Source organism: Staurois parvus, unplaced genomic scaffold (genome assembly GCF_062004578.1).
Source record: "Staurois parvus isolate SC_StPar_1 unplaced genomic scaffold, SC_StPar_1.0 ptg000467l, whole genome shotgun sequence".
NCBI classification, from domain to species: domain Eukaryota; kingdom Metazoa; phylum Chordata; class Amphibia; order Anura; family Ranidae; genus Staurois; species Staurois parvus.
In genome coordinates this window covers 475200-490000 of record NW_028318263.1, presented here as the reverse complement: position 1 = coordinate 490000, position 14801 = coordinate 475200, and the positions used below count along the sequence as shown (strand labels likewise).

General features: G+C 48.7%; 1 protein-coding gene across 1 annotated transcript in view; it reads left to right on the top strand.

Annotated features, from left to right (window-relative positions):
• The window catches only part of NKTR (natural killer cell triggering receptor), a 108779-nt gene that overhangs the window by 13942 nt on the left and 80036 nt on the right, over nucleotides 1-14801 (top strand). The window contains exons 3-4 of the mRNA XM_089689029.1: nucleotides 13500-13574; nucleotides 13794-13901. Of these exons, the coding sequence (XP_089545155.1) occupies nucleotides 13500-13574; nucleotides 13794-13901 (183 nt within the window). The remainder of the gene's footprint in view (nucleotides 1-13499; nucleotides 13575-13793; nucleotides 13902-14801) is intronic.

Below are 14801 nucleotides of genomic sequence, written 5' to 3'. Positions count from 1 at the left end.
TTTTTTTTTGTATTTTTTTCTACTTTCATATATATTTTTATTTTTTTAACTTATGATTTTATTGCTATCACATAGAGGACCAATAGTCTCCTATATGATGGCATATGAGTGACAGGTCCTCTTTGTAGGGGAGAGGGGGTGAAGGCCAGTGTGTGCAAGGAGGGGGCAGGAGAGGAGCAGTGTATACAGAGAGGCTCCCTCACTAGCTGTCACTATATGTTGGTGCCGGTTTCTAAATGCAATTTCCGGCTTTTTTTTTTCATTATGGCTCACAGAATTAGCTGTCACTTTCCCCCAAGATAAAGGAAACTTTGTTTCTTTTATCTCGGGGAAAGAAACGAAAAGGAAACTGTGTGTCTTTTAACTCAGGGAAATAAACTAAAAGGAAACTTTGTGTCTTTTAACTCAGGGAAAGAAACTAAAAGGAAACTTTGTGTCTTTTAACTCAGGGAAAGAAACTAAAAGGAAACTGTTTCTTTTAGCTGGGGGGAAAGTGACAGCTAATTCTGTGAGCTATAGTTAAGAAAAAGAAAAGCCAGTTATCACATTTAAAAACCGGCACTGACCTATAGTGACAGCCAATCACTGTATACACTGCACCTCTCCTGCCTTTCTCAGCCGTCACCCCCCCACCCCTCACATCTGCAGTACACACAGTCTCCTGTATCTGCTAAATATTTCCTATCAGCAAAATGCTGATATGGCTGTTTTCGGCCAATATGATCCGGTGGCCAAAATCTCGATGCATCCCTATTTTTAACATTATAAGACTTCAAGCAGGCAGACTATAAAACAGAACGCAATTAACCCCTCGCCTACCAGGCACTTATACCCCCTTATTTACCAGGCCAATTTTCAGCTTTCAGCGCTGCCGCACTTTGATTGACAATTGCACAGTCATGCAACATTGTACCCATATGAAATTTTGATCATTTTTTTCTCACAAATAGAGCTTTCTTTTGGTGGTATTTAATAGCCACTGGGCGCTTTACTTGTTGCGCTATAAATAAAAAAGTGCAAAAAATTTGAAAAAAAAAAAAAGTTTCTTTGTTTCTATTATAAAATTTTTCAAACAGGCATTTTTTCTCCTTCACTGATGTGCGTTGATGAGGCGGCACTGATAGGCGGCACTGATGGGCACTGATAGGCAGCACTAAAGGGCACTGATAGGCAGTACTAATGAGGTGGCACGGATAGGCGGCACTGATAGACAGCACTAATGAGGTGTCACGGATAGGCGGCACTAATATGCAGCACTGATAGGCGGCACTGATAAGTGACACTGATTATGGGTACTGATAGACGGCACTGACTGGCATCACTGCTGGGCACTGACTGGCGGCACTGACTGGCACAACCCCTGGGCACTGACTGGCAGCACTGGTGGGCACAGGTGGGTGGGCACAGGTTGGTGGCACTGCTGGGCACATGTAGGTGGCACTTCTGGGCACAGGTAGGTGGCACTGCAGATTGGCACAGGTGGGTGCACTGCTGGGCACAGGTGGGTGATCTGCTGGGCACAGGTGGGCGGAGCTAGTGGACGCACTGCTGAGCACAGGTGGGCGGAACTTGCGGGTGGCACTGCTGGGCACCGATCATCAGGGCACTGATCATCAGTGCCCTGATGATCGGTGCCGATCCCCGCTCTGACAACTGCCGGTTCTCGGCAGTACTTTCCTCACGATCTGACAGCGTGAGGAAAGTGCAGCCGAGAACCGGCACTTGCATTTCCCTCTGATCAGCGTGTCATTGGACACCGCTGATCAGGTGGTAAAAGGCCGCTGTGATTGGCCTTTTACCACATCACGTGATCAGCTGTGTCCGTAGGACACAGCGATCACGGAGATCGCCGGGTGCGCGCCCCCTGGGGCACGCAGGAGAGCGCGTTCTGGGGGGACGTCATATGACGTCCACTCAGAACTGGCCGGCCGCAGTGAAGCCGTCATTCGGCTATCTGCGGTCGGCAGGTAGTTAAAAAAAAACAAAAAGAGAGCGCACCAGCCTAGTGCATTATCGTTTAAAATATTTATTGAAAGAATAAAAAAAGTAGGTGTCATACTCACAATGGACATATAAAACACAGGCACGTCACAATGAACAAAGGTGTTCATGTCCTCAGGGGCTCTGAGGAAGAGGCTGATTCCTCGAAACGCGTCAGCCAGTTGGCCATCCGGGGTTCCATCGTTGTGGACTCAGATGCTGTATGGATTGAACACCTTTGTGCATTGTGACGCGCTTGTGTTTTATATGTCCATTGTGAGTATGACACCTACTTTTTTATTTTTTTAATAAATATTTTAAACGATAATGCACTAGGCCGGTGCACCCTCTTTTTTTGTTTTTTTCATTTGCATTTAGTAACTTTGGACCACCCCGGTCCGTTGAGGGCAGCAAGCAGTCCATATTTCGCAACATTTACATTGTCATCCTAGCCTCTGCTGAGTCCATCCACAGCGCAGGAGTAAAGAATTTGCTGTGTTTGATAGACTATAAAACAGAACTCCTGTACCTGCCTGCTCCTAGTCTCCTTCAGCATGTAAGCTGAACTGTACATAGCTCAGCTTAATTCACTGGCGGGGTCCTGTGGTGCTGAGATCTGCACCCGCATGGATGTCAAATTGGGTACTGCAGCTGTGTCCGTGCAGCCGCTGCATCCCAAGTGACATGAATGGGACTAGCTGTAATGGGATGTATGAAAAACTTGCGCAGGCAAGCACAGGCATACACATAAGTACCCCTCCTCCCCCTCCACAGCCCAGTGATTTCCAGCTTCCACAGATGTGACATTTGTAGAAATGGTCAATGTCGGGCCAGTTTTGGTTTTGTTTTTTATCATGATGTGATATTTTGCGCATTACATCCCAGAGAAGTGAATGTAAGATGAGCCTGTACAGAAAATGTGCCTTGCTGATTATTCCGGCTTTGCAGCAGCAGGCAGGCACTCCTGTAAAGGAGATCTAGAAGTTGTTTCGGCTGTTCCTGCATTATATGGCAGCGCTAGCACCCTCTTCTGTAATGTGCTTCTGTCAGGTGCAGAACTTCTCTGTGATCCACATAGCCCAGGGCAAAGCTGATCCACCATCGGAAACGCTGAAAATAGCAATGTGGAGCCACTCTGACACGTGGCGTCCTCATCTCCTGCTGCAGCTGCCAATGTGGTCATTGAGCTGCTGGAGAATGTGCTTCTCATTAACATACTGGAGAGGGGATGGAATACCAGACAGCAGCACCCAGTACAACAACTAGGCCCTTGTTATGGGATCCGATTTCCACTCCGGATATGCTGGAAGGTTGTAGCTTGCTGTCCAGAGATATGTTAGAGGGCAGCAAACCTTTTACCATTTCAAAAAACATTTGTAAATCTGCAGCTTTCATTAAAATAATCCACATTGATCCTGCCATGAAAGTTCTTGCTTCAGGGACATCCTGTTATAGGGTGACAAGGCTCGCTCTCTCGCCTTCTCTCTCTCGCCTTCTCTCTCTCTCGCCTTCTCTCTCTCCTCTCTCTCTCTCTCTCGCCTTCTCTCTCTCTCTCGCCTTCTCTCTCTCTCTCGCCTTCTCTCTCTCTCTCGCCTTCTCTCTCTCTCTCTCTCGCCTTCTCTCTCGCTCTCTCTCGCCTTCTCGCTCTCTCTCGCCTTCTCTCTCGCTCTCTCTCGCCTTCTCTCTCGCTCTCTCTCGCCTTCTCTCTCTCTCGCCTTCTCTCTTTCTCGCCTTCTCTCTTGCTCTCTCGCCTTCTCTCTTGCTCTCTCGCCTTCTCTCTTGCTCTCTCGCCTTCTCTCTTGCTCTCTCGCCTTCTCTCTCGCTCTCTCGCCTTCTCTCTCGCTCTCTCGCCTTCTCTCTCGCTCTCTCGCCTTCTCTCTCGCTCTCTCGCCCTCTCGCCTTCTCTCTCGCCTTCTCTCTCGCTCTCTCGCCTTCTCTCTCGCTCTCTCGCCTTCTCTCTCGCTCTCTCGCCTTCTCTCTCGCTCTCTCGCCTTCTCTCTCGCTCTCTCGCCTTCTCTCTCGCTCTCTCGCCTTCTCTCTCGCCTTCTCTCTCCTTCTCTCTCGCCTTCTCTCGCCTTCTCTCTCTCTCTCGCCTTCTCTCTCTCTCTCCGCCTTCTCTCTCTCTCTCGCCTTCTCTCTCTCTCGCCTTCTCTCTCTCTCGCCTTCTCTCTCTCTCGCCTTCTCTCTCTCTCTCTCTCGCCTTCTCTCTCTCTCTCTCTCTCTCTCTCTCGCCTTCTCTCTCTCTCTCTCTCTCTCTCTCTCTCGCCTTCTCTCTCTCTCTCTCTCTCTCTCTCTCGCCTTCTCTCTCTCTCGCCTTCTCTCTCTCTCGCCTTCTCTCTCTCTCTCTCTCTCTCTCTCTCTCTCGCCTTCTCTCTCTCTCTCTCGCCTTCTCTCTCTCTCCTCCTCTCTCTCTCTCTCGCCTTCTCTCTCTCTCTCGCCTTCTCTCTCTCTCTCTCGCCTTCTCTCTCTCTCTCGCGCCTTCTCTCTCTCTCTCTCTCTCGCGCCTTCTCTCTCTCTCTCTCGCGCCTTCTCTCTCTCTCTCTCGCGCCTTCTCTCTCTCTCTCTCCTCTCTCTCTCTCTCTCTCTCTCTCTCGCCTTCTCTCTCTCTCTCTCGCCTTCTCTCTCTCTCTCTCTCGCCTTCTCTCTCTCTCTCTCTCGCCTTCTCTCTCTCTCTCTCGCCTTCTCTCTCTCTCTCTCTCGCCTTCTCTCTCTCTCTCTCTCGCCTTCTCTCTCTCTCTCGCCTTCTCTCTCTCTCTCGCCTTCTCTCTCTCTCTCTCGCCTTCTCTCTCTCTCTCTCGCCTTCTCTCTCTCTCTCTCTCGCCTTCTCTCTCTCTCTCTCTCGCCTTCTCTCTCTCTCTCTCTCGCTCGCCTTCTCTCTCTCTCGCCTTCTCTCTCTCTCGCCTTCTCTCTCTCTCGCCTTCTCTCTCTCTCGCCTTCTCTCTCTCTCTCTCTCTCGCCTTCTCTCTCTCTCTCTCTCTCTCGCCTTCTCTCTCTCTCTCTCTCTCTCTCTCTCTCGCCTTCTCTCTCTCCCGCCTTCTCTCTCTCTCGCCTTCTCTCTCTCTCTCTCGCCTTCTCTCTCTCTCTCTCTCGCCTTCTCTCTCTCTCTCTCTCGCCTTCTCTCTCTCTCTCTCGCCTTCTCTCTCTCTCTCTCTCGCCTTCTCTCTCTCTCTCTCTCGCCTTCTCTCTCTCTCTCTCGCCTTCTCTCTCTCGCTCTCTCGCCTTCTCTCTCTCGCTCTCTCGCCTTCTCTCTCTCGCTCTCTCGCCTTCTCTCTCTCGCTCTCTCGCCTTCTCTTCCTGACATCATTGCTTACTACGTGGGAAATCTGTGAATGATCACAGAGGTCACATGGTACAAGGCTATTCATAACAGCCTTGTGCTATGTGACAAGCTGTGACCAATCACGGCTCTCACAGTATTCTCTCTCGCCTTCTCTCTCGCTCTCTCGCCTTCTCTCTCGCTCTCTCGCCTTCTCTCTCGCTCTCTCGCCTTCTCTCTCGCTCTCTCGCCTTCTCTCTCGCTCTCTCGCCTTCTCTCTCGCTCTCTCGCCTTCTCTCTCGCTCTCTCGCCTTCTCTCTCTCTCTCGCCTTCTCTCTCTCTCTCTCGCCTTCTCTCTCTCTCTCTCTCGCCTTCTCTCTCTCTCTCTCTCGCCTTCTCTCTCTCTCTCTCGCCTTCTCTCTCTCTCTCTCGCCTTCTCTCTCTCTCTCTCGCCTTCTCTCTCTCTCTCTCGCCTTCTCTCTCTCTCTCTCGCCTTCTCTCTCTCGCCTTCTCTCTCTCTCTCTCTCGCCTTCTCTCTCTCCTTCTCTCTCTCTCTCTCTCTCTCTCGCCTTCTCTCTCTCTCTCTCGCCTTCTCTCTCTCTCTCTCTCTCTCGCCTTCTCTCTCTCTCTCGCCTTCTCTCTCTCTCTCGCCTTCTCTCTCTCTCTCTCCTTCTCTCTCTCTCTCTCTCTCCTTCTCTCTCTCTCTCGCCTTCTCTCTCTCTCTCTCGCCTTCTCTCTCTCTCCGCCTTCTCTCTCTCTCTCTCGCCTTCTCTCTCTCTCTCTCGCCTTCTCTCTCTCTCTCTCGCCTTCTCTCTCTCTCTCTCGCCTTCTCTCTCTCTCTCTCGCCTTCTCTCTCTCTCTCTCGCCTTCTCTCTCTCTCTCTCGCCTTCTCTCTCTCTCTCGCCTTCTCTCTCTCTCTCTCGCCTTCTCTCTCTCTCTCTCTCGCCTTCTCTCTCTCTCTCTCGCCTTCTCTCTCTCTCTCTCGCCCTCTCTCTCTCTCTCTCTCGCCCTCTCTCTCTCTCTCGCCCTTCTCTCTCTCTCTCTCGCCTTCTCTCTCTCTCTCTCTCGCCTTCTCTCTCGCCTTCTCTCTCTCTCGCCTTCTCTCTCTCTCGCCTTCTCTCTCTCTCGCCTTCTCTCTCTCTCGCCTTCTCTCTCTCTCGCCTTCTCTCTCTCTCTCTCTCTCGCCTTCTCTCTCTCTCTCTCTCGCCTTCTCTCTCTCTCTCTCTCTCTCTCGCCTTCTCTCTCTCTCTCTCTCTCTCGCCTTCTCTCTCTCTCTCTCTCTCGCCTTCTCTCTCTCTCTCTCTCTCGCCTTCTCTCTCTCTCTCTCTCGCCTTCTCTCTCTCTCTCTCTCTCGCCTTCTCTCTCTCTCTCTCTCTCTCTCGCCTTCTCTCTCTCTCTCTCTCTCTCGCCTTCTCTCTCTCTCTCTCGCCTTCTCTCTCTCTCTCTCTCTCGCCTTCTCTCTCTCTCTCTCTCTCGCCTTCTCTCTCTCTCTCTCTCTCTCTCGCCTTCTCTCTCTCTCTCTCTCTCTCTCGCCTTCTCTCTCTCTCTCTCTCTCGCCTTCTCTCTCTCTCTCTCTCTCTCGCCTTCTCTCTCTCTCTCTCTCTCTCTCTCTCTCTCGCCTTCTCTCTCTCTCTCTCTCTCTCTCTCGCCTTCTCTCTCTCTCTCTCTCGCCTTCTCTCTCTCTCTCTCGCCTTCTCTCTCTCTCTCGCCTTCTCTCTCTCTCTCTCTCGCCCTCTCTCTCTCTCTCTCTCTCTCTCTCGCCTTCTCTCTCTCTCTCTCTCGCCTTCTCTCTCTCTCGCCTTCTCTCTCTCTCTCTCGCCTTCTCTCTCTCTCTCTCTCGCCTTCTCTCTCGCCTTCTCTCTCTCTCGCCTTCTCTCTCTCTCTCGCCTTCTCTCTCTCTCTCTCTCTCTCGCCTTCTCTCTCTCGCCTTCTCTCTCTCTCTCTCGCCTTCTCTCTCTCTCTCTCGCCTTCTCTCTCTCTCGCCTTCTCTCTCGCTCTCTCGCCTTCTCTCTCTCTCGCCTTCTCTCTCTCTCTCGCCTTCTCTCTCTCGCTCTCTCGCCTTCTCTTCCTGACATCATTGCTTACTACGTGGGAAATCTGTGAATGATCACAGAGGTCACATGGTACAGGGCTATTCATAACAGCCTTGTGCTATGTGACAAGCTGTGACCAATCACGGCTCTCACAGTATTTCTCAATGGCTGCAAGTATGCAGCCAGAGAGAAGGAGATATGATTGCTTTTACAGCCTTTATGGATGTAAAAGCAATCTGTGTGTTAAAAAAAAAAAATATATATCTTTATCACCCCCCACAAGTAGTACAGTGTCACCATGGTGACACTGTACTGCTAGGGTGACAGTATGTTAAAAAAATAATGATTTAAAAAAATGTTTGAAAAATTATAATTTTTGGTTATATACGGTTAATTTTTTTTTTTTTTCTGAAAAGATAACTGAATACATTTTGGCCAAGATTTATGAAGAAAGATGATTTATTTGCAAAATTTTATAAGAAAAACCCTTTTTTTCAAAATTTTTGGACTTTTTCATTTATATAGTAAAAAAAATTAAAATCCCAGCGGTGAATAAATACCACCAAAATAAAGCTTTATCTGTCTCAAAAAAATGCTATAAAATTGATATGGGTACAGTGTTGTATGACCGCGCAATTGTCATTCAAAGTGTGAGAGCGCTGAAAGCTGAAAGTTGGCCTGGAGAGGAAGGGGGTGAAAGTGCCCGGACTTGAAGTGGTTAAAGCTTTTTTTAAAAAAAACTTTACTCGTTCTCTTCAAAGAGGCACTGTTAGACCCCCTTATTCCACTTCTGCACTCCTTTGAAGCTAAATAAGCACAGCTCATGCTTGATTAGATTCTTCCCCAGCCACAGAGGCCCCTGAAGTGACCAGAGCTCATTTCTTGCATGCTAGTCTAGCAAGGGGAATTTGGCAAAAGGATTTCTCTGCTGACACCCACCATGGATGCCCTGGGCACCCTGAAGGGGTGGGGAGGATCGGGTGGGGGCAGTATGTTGCTGCACGTGTGGAAGGGATTCGCATGAATCACTTTCACAAGCTGGCTGACAGTTGACTGAATTGTGTTCAATCTCATGCAGTGCTGGCTGGCAGTGCAGGGAGATTATCTGCTGTATTCTCCTGCAATAGCCCTGCATCCATATCTCCACCCAGCAGTAGCTCTCAACGACTCGGTTACCAAAAGTAGTTTCCTATCTTCTTGGTGACCCTGAATTGTCCATCCTGTATTAACCCCTCGCCTACAGGGCACTTATACCCCCTTCCTGCCCCCTGAGCACTTATACCCCCTTCCTGCCCCCTGGGCACTTATACCCCCTTCCTGCCCCCTGGGCACTTATACCCCCTTCCTGTCCAGGCCAATTTCCAGCTTTCAGCGCTGTCGCACTGTGGGTGACAATTGCGCAGCCATGCAACACTGTACCCATATGAAATTTTTAGCATTTTTTTGTGACAGAGCTTTATTTTGGTGGTATATAGTCACCTCTGGGTTTTTTTTTTTTTTTCTTAAACCAAAAACCACAGAAATTTTGAAAAAAAAGTTTTTTCTTAGTTTTTGTCATACCATTTTGTAAATAAGTGATTTTTCTCCTTCACTGATGTGCGCTAATGAGGCTGCACTGATGGACACTGATAGGTGACACTGATGGACACTGGTAGGTGACACTGATGGACACTGGTAGGTGACACTGATGGACACTGGTAGGTGACACTGATGGACACTGGTAGGTGACACTGATGGACACTGGTAGGTGACACTGATGGACACTGGTAGGTGACACTGATGGGGCACTGATAGGTGACACTGATAGGTGGCACTGATGGGCATTGACAGGCGTCACTGATGGGCACTGAAAGGCAGCACTCATATATGGCACTGATGGACGGCACTGATAGGCTTCACTGACTGGCATTGTTAGGCGGCACTCACTGGCACTGTTAGGCGGCACTGATCGGCAGCACTGACGGGCACTTACAGGCAGCACTGATGCACACTGATAGACAACACTGATAGGTGGCACTGACTGGCATTGATAGGTGGCACTGATGGGTGACACTGAAAGGCAGCTCAGATGGGCACTGATATGTGGCATTAATGTGCACTGATGGGCACTGGCAGCTGGCACTGATGGGCACTGGCAGCTGGCACTGATGGGCACTGACAGCTGGCACTGATGGGCACTGACAGCTGGCACTGATGAGCACTGACAGCTGGCACTGCTGGGGCTACACTGATCATCAGTGCTCTGATGATCAGTGTAAGTATCCCCTCCGAGGAATGCCGATTACCGGCTCTCCTCTCCTCTGTCAGTGTGACAGCTCGTGAGGAGAGAAATGCTGATAACCGGCATTTCCCTGTTTACATGTGATCAGCTGTGATTGGACGCAGCTGATCACATGACCGAGCCGACATCTTCGGCTCTTTCCGTTGATCGGTGATTCGCTGTGTCCGAGGGACACAGCACACCACCGATCGCCGCGCTACACTCTCCCGGAGCCGCGCATGCGCAGTTAGACTGGGAGGACGTCGTATGACGTCCACCCAGAACGAGAGAACCACCTTGCGCCCGTCATTGTACTATATGGCAGGCGGGAGGCTGTTAAAGAATATGTAAACCCAACATTTCATATTCCTGATAAGTGCCTGTGCACCATAACTTGTCTGTATTGCTTCTCTTGTGTGAAATCCCTGGTTTTCCTGCCAGTCCCTCTGCTTTTCTATTAAAAACTGAACAACCTAGGCATGAGAGCACAGCGTGGTCAGTTCTCTAGCTGTGCTGGGAATTCAGCCTGCTCTCCTCCAATGATCAGACGTGTCCTGACACGCCCCCACCCTCCTCCACTCCCTGTGCAGCCATTCACTGGGAAGAACAGTGTGCTGCTGTTTCTTCTCCCCAGCTCTCTGAGCTCCTTATGCAGCTGAGAATAGAAGGTGTGTGATCACTTATGAAAAAAAAAAAAAAAAAATCCCTAACTGTGGTGGTTGCATTTGTTTCCTTTTCATTCATGCTTTTTTTTTTTATCTGATAATCCTGCCAAGGGCAAGATCTTATCGCCACAACCACTTATTATGTGGTGACAACAGTCTCCCAATTGTGCTCCTGTGTTGTCACCTTCGCATGCACCCCTGGTGGAGGTTACAAGTGTCCATACTGACACATTGCACAGATATAGTCCTTTGCTGTCAGGAAGCTGGTGCAGAGCAATGATGAGGAGCCAACAACATGGCAGCTGTTTGTGGTATGGCATGCTTAAAGCGGATCTGCACTCAAAAGGGGAAGTTTCACTTTAAGCCTTTGTCCATCGCTCCCCATTAAGGATTGGCACCTTTGAGGAGTGGGGGGGGGGGGGGGCGGGTACCCGAATTTGACGGGTACCCGCTCCCACTTCCGCTGCGATCACCTAGGCCAGTGGTGGGCAACCTTTTTTTTCAACTGAGCCAAATCTCGCCAAAACCACGATTGAAATTTATTTTGAGAGCCACATTTTTAAAACTGAAAATACATCCCCCATATAGTAATTCATCCCCCATATAGTAATTCATTCCCCATATAGTAATTCATCCCCCATATAGTAATTCATCCCCCATATAGTAATTCATCCCCCATATAGTAATTCATCCCCCCTATAGTAATTCATCCCCCCTATAGTAATTCATCCCCCCTATAGTAATTCATCCCCCCTATAGTAATTCATCCCCCATATAGTAATTCATCCCCCATAGTAATTCATCCCCCATATAGTAATTCATCCCCCATATAGTAATTCATCCCCCATATAGTAATTCATCCCCCATATAGTAATTCATCCCCCATATAGTAATTCATCCCCCATAGTAATTCATCCCCCATAGTAATTCATCCCCCATATAGTAATTCATCCCCCATATAGTAATTCATCCCCCATATAGTAATTCATCCCCCATATAGTAATTCATCCCCCATATAGTAATTCATCCCCCATATAGTAATTCATCCCCCATATAGTAATTCATCCCCCGTAGTAATTCATCCCCCATATAGTAATTCATCCCCCCTATAGTAATTCATCCCCCCTATAGTAATTTATCCCCCCTATAGTAATTCATTCCCCATATTGTGTCAATTCACTTACCTTTGCTCCGCACGTTCCTCTCGCCGTGTTCCTGCGCCGTTCCGGTCTTCAGGGCGGACTGTGAGAGGAGAGGAGGTCGTCACGCTGCCCCGCCTACATCCTGACAGCCAATGTTTGCCACACTCTGTGGGCCGGATTAAAAGGTCCGCCGTAGTTTGCCCATTGCTGGGCTAGCTGCATTGTCCTGACTTTTGCTGCGTCCGCCCGAGAGGAGGGAGGGGAGCGGGCGCCCGGCACACAGAAGAGCCGCATTTTAGTGTGTAAAGAGCCGCATGTGGCTCGCGAGCCGCGGCTTGCCGACCACTGACCTAGGCGATCAGAAGTTGTCTCCCTCCCAATCTTCTGGGTCATGTGACAGGTCCCTGAAGACTACGGGGCCATTCAGCGCTTCTCATGCATGCACAGTGGGCACCCGGCTGTGAAGCCGCAAACTGTCACAGCCAGGTACCCACACTTAAGATGCCCGGGGAGAGAAGACGGCCAGTGAAACCGGGACCGAGGGACAGGTAAGTGGCTGTATTTTAAAAGTCAACAGCTACAGTTTTTGTAGCTGCTGACATTTATTTTTTTATTCCAGCTGCAACTCCGCTTTAAAGTGGAACTTCACGCTCTCAATCAGCATTTACAATTTTGAATCCTTGTGTTGCTGGGATTCATAAATAGGAAACTATATCATATTTACTTGTACACATTTTGTGTACATTTCTTGTCTCTTACTAGCTTCCATGGCTAGGCAAATGATGTCATACATCCCAGGAGTCTTCAGGAAAGGAGAAGGCATTCTCAGCTAAGCACTCCCTCCTGCCTGCGTGCCTGGACTAAGGGCAGATGGATTACAGGAAGTAATTGCTACATGAATCCTCTGCCCTTACTCAAGATCGCCATGGCCAGAAATGCTAGGGGATGTGTTTTTCTAAGTGATTTCTCTACAAAATAAAGCATAGAGACATGGATGAATGGGGAGGAGTTTGCTTTAAATATTAAAAATGAATTAAATAGTGCTTTTCGTTTGTGATGGTCAGATACAGTGTAGTTCCACTTTAACCGCCTCCCGCCCGCCATATAGTACAATGACAGGCGCAAGGCGGTTCTCTCGTTCTGGGAGGACGTCATATGACGTCCTCCCATTCTAACCGCGCATGCACGGCTCCGGGAGCGCACGGCGATCGGTGGTGCGCTGTTTCCCTCGGACACAGCGGATCACCGATCGGCAGAAAGATCCGAAGATGTCGGCTCGGTCATGTGATCAGCTGTGTCCAATCACAAGCTGATCGCATGTAAACAGGGAAATGCCGGTTATTGGCATCTCTCTCCTCACGAGCTGTCATGCTGAGAGAGGAGAGGAGAGCCGGTAATCGGCATTCCTCTGAGGGGACATCTACACTGATCATCAGGGCACTGATGATCAGTGTAGCCCCAGCAGTGCCACCTGTCAGGGTCCATCAGTGCCAGCTGTCAGTGCCCATCCATGCCACCTGCCAGTGCCCATCCATGCCACCTGCCAGTGCCCATCAGTGCCACATCAATGCCACATCTGAGCTTCCTTTCACTGTCACCCATCAGTGCCGCCTATCAGTGCCATATATGAGTGCTGCCTTTCAGTGCCCATCAGTGATGCCTGTCAATGCCCATCAGTACAGCCTATCAGTGCCCATCACTGCAGCCTCATTAGCGCACATCAGTGAAGGAGAAAAATCACTTATTTACAAAATTTTTTAACAAAAACTAAGAAAAAACGTTTTGGTTTTTTTTTTTCAAAATTTTCAGTGGTTTTTGGTTTAAGAAAAAATTGAAAAATCCCAGAGGTGATTAAATACCATCAAAATAAAGCTCTATCTGTCACAAAAAAAATGATAAAGATTTCATTTGGGTACAGTGTTGCATGACCGCGCAATTGTCATTCAAAGTGTGACAGCGCTGAAAGCTGGAATTTGGCCTGGGCATGAAGAGGGTACAAGTGCCCTGTAGGCTGGGGGTTAAGCAAACCAAATGTCCTCGATTAAAGGGTTTGGATCTAATATTGACAGGTTCACTTTAAAAAATCACTAGCTTTGTACATTTTTCTGATCAGAATCTTTCCATTGATACTTTTGCATTTTTTTTTTTTCTTTTCCTCCGCAGTTGGCCGTATTGTGTTTCAGCTCTTCTCCGATGTCTGTCCTAAAACTTGCATGAACTTCCTGTGTCTGTGTACAGGTAGGTGAAGGTGGCATTTTGCTATAAAGGTGACCCAACAATCTGTGGAAAGTGTTCTTCTCTTTCTTTTTTTTTTTCAGATGATAGAGTTAGAAATCAACATCCGTATGTATATAAACGTAAAAATAACCCTAGACTGAGCGCACCTTAATAACGTCTACTGTGGGATGATTTGCCTGTTGCCAATGATGGTTGCTCTGCCTCTTCTTGTGCCCACAGGTGAAAAGGGAATTGGAAAAGTAACAGGGAAAAAATTATGGTATAAGGGCTCCACCTTCCATCGAGTGGTGAAACACTTTATGATCCAGGGTGGCGACTTCAGTGAAGGTAAGGAGAGGCGATAGAGAAGTAAAATCCTTGTTCAACAGCCCTTTTTCATCTGTGTTTTTGGCAGCACCTGGGGCCAGCTGCATTTACATGTAATGGGGCTTCTGTTCATTCAAGTATTCACAGTTTCTTAACAAATAGTAAAGGTGTTTTAAAAGAAACTATTTCTAAACTCAGTAGCTGCAGGTATTGTGGAGCAATTCATCCTCAAAATTCACAGAAGCACTTAAGGCATTTAAGTCATTCTTTCAGCAGCTTAGCTCTCTCTACTCCCAACATAGACCCTTAACTGTTTAGCCCACCTTGCTCGCGTCAGTATTCCAACAGCTCAGCTCCTTCCAGCAGTGATTTCTCCTCAGCTTCCCTTGCTCCCAGCAGTCATTCAGTAGCTCAGCTCCCCTATTCCCACTCATAGCAGTGACTCAACAGCTCAACACCTTCTACCAGCAATGACTCCTCAACAGCTCAGGTTCCCCTTCTCCTCCCTCCCAAGAGTCAGCTATTTCCGCTTCACCAGTGATGTGAAAGTGGAAAACCCAAATTCTCCTGCGCTTAGGGATGGACTCTATGTCATAGGGATCACACAACGAATGTCTGGGAATATGCGCGCCTTGCCGCCCTCAAAGAACCAGGGAGTCCAAAAATACTAATAGAGAAAAACAAAACAGAGGGTGCACCGGCCTTGTGCATTACCTTTAAAAATATGTTTATTAAATATAAAAGAAGGTATTCTACTCACAAAAGTACAGTTGCAAGAAAAAGTATGTGAACCCCTTGGGATTACGGAAACAATGGCTGCAACAGCACAGAATACGCCTTCTGGAGTGGCCCAGTCAGAGTCCTGACCTCAACCCGATTGAAATGCTGTGGCATGACCTTCAGAGAGCGATTCACACCAGA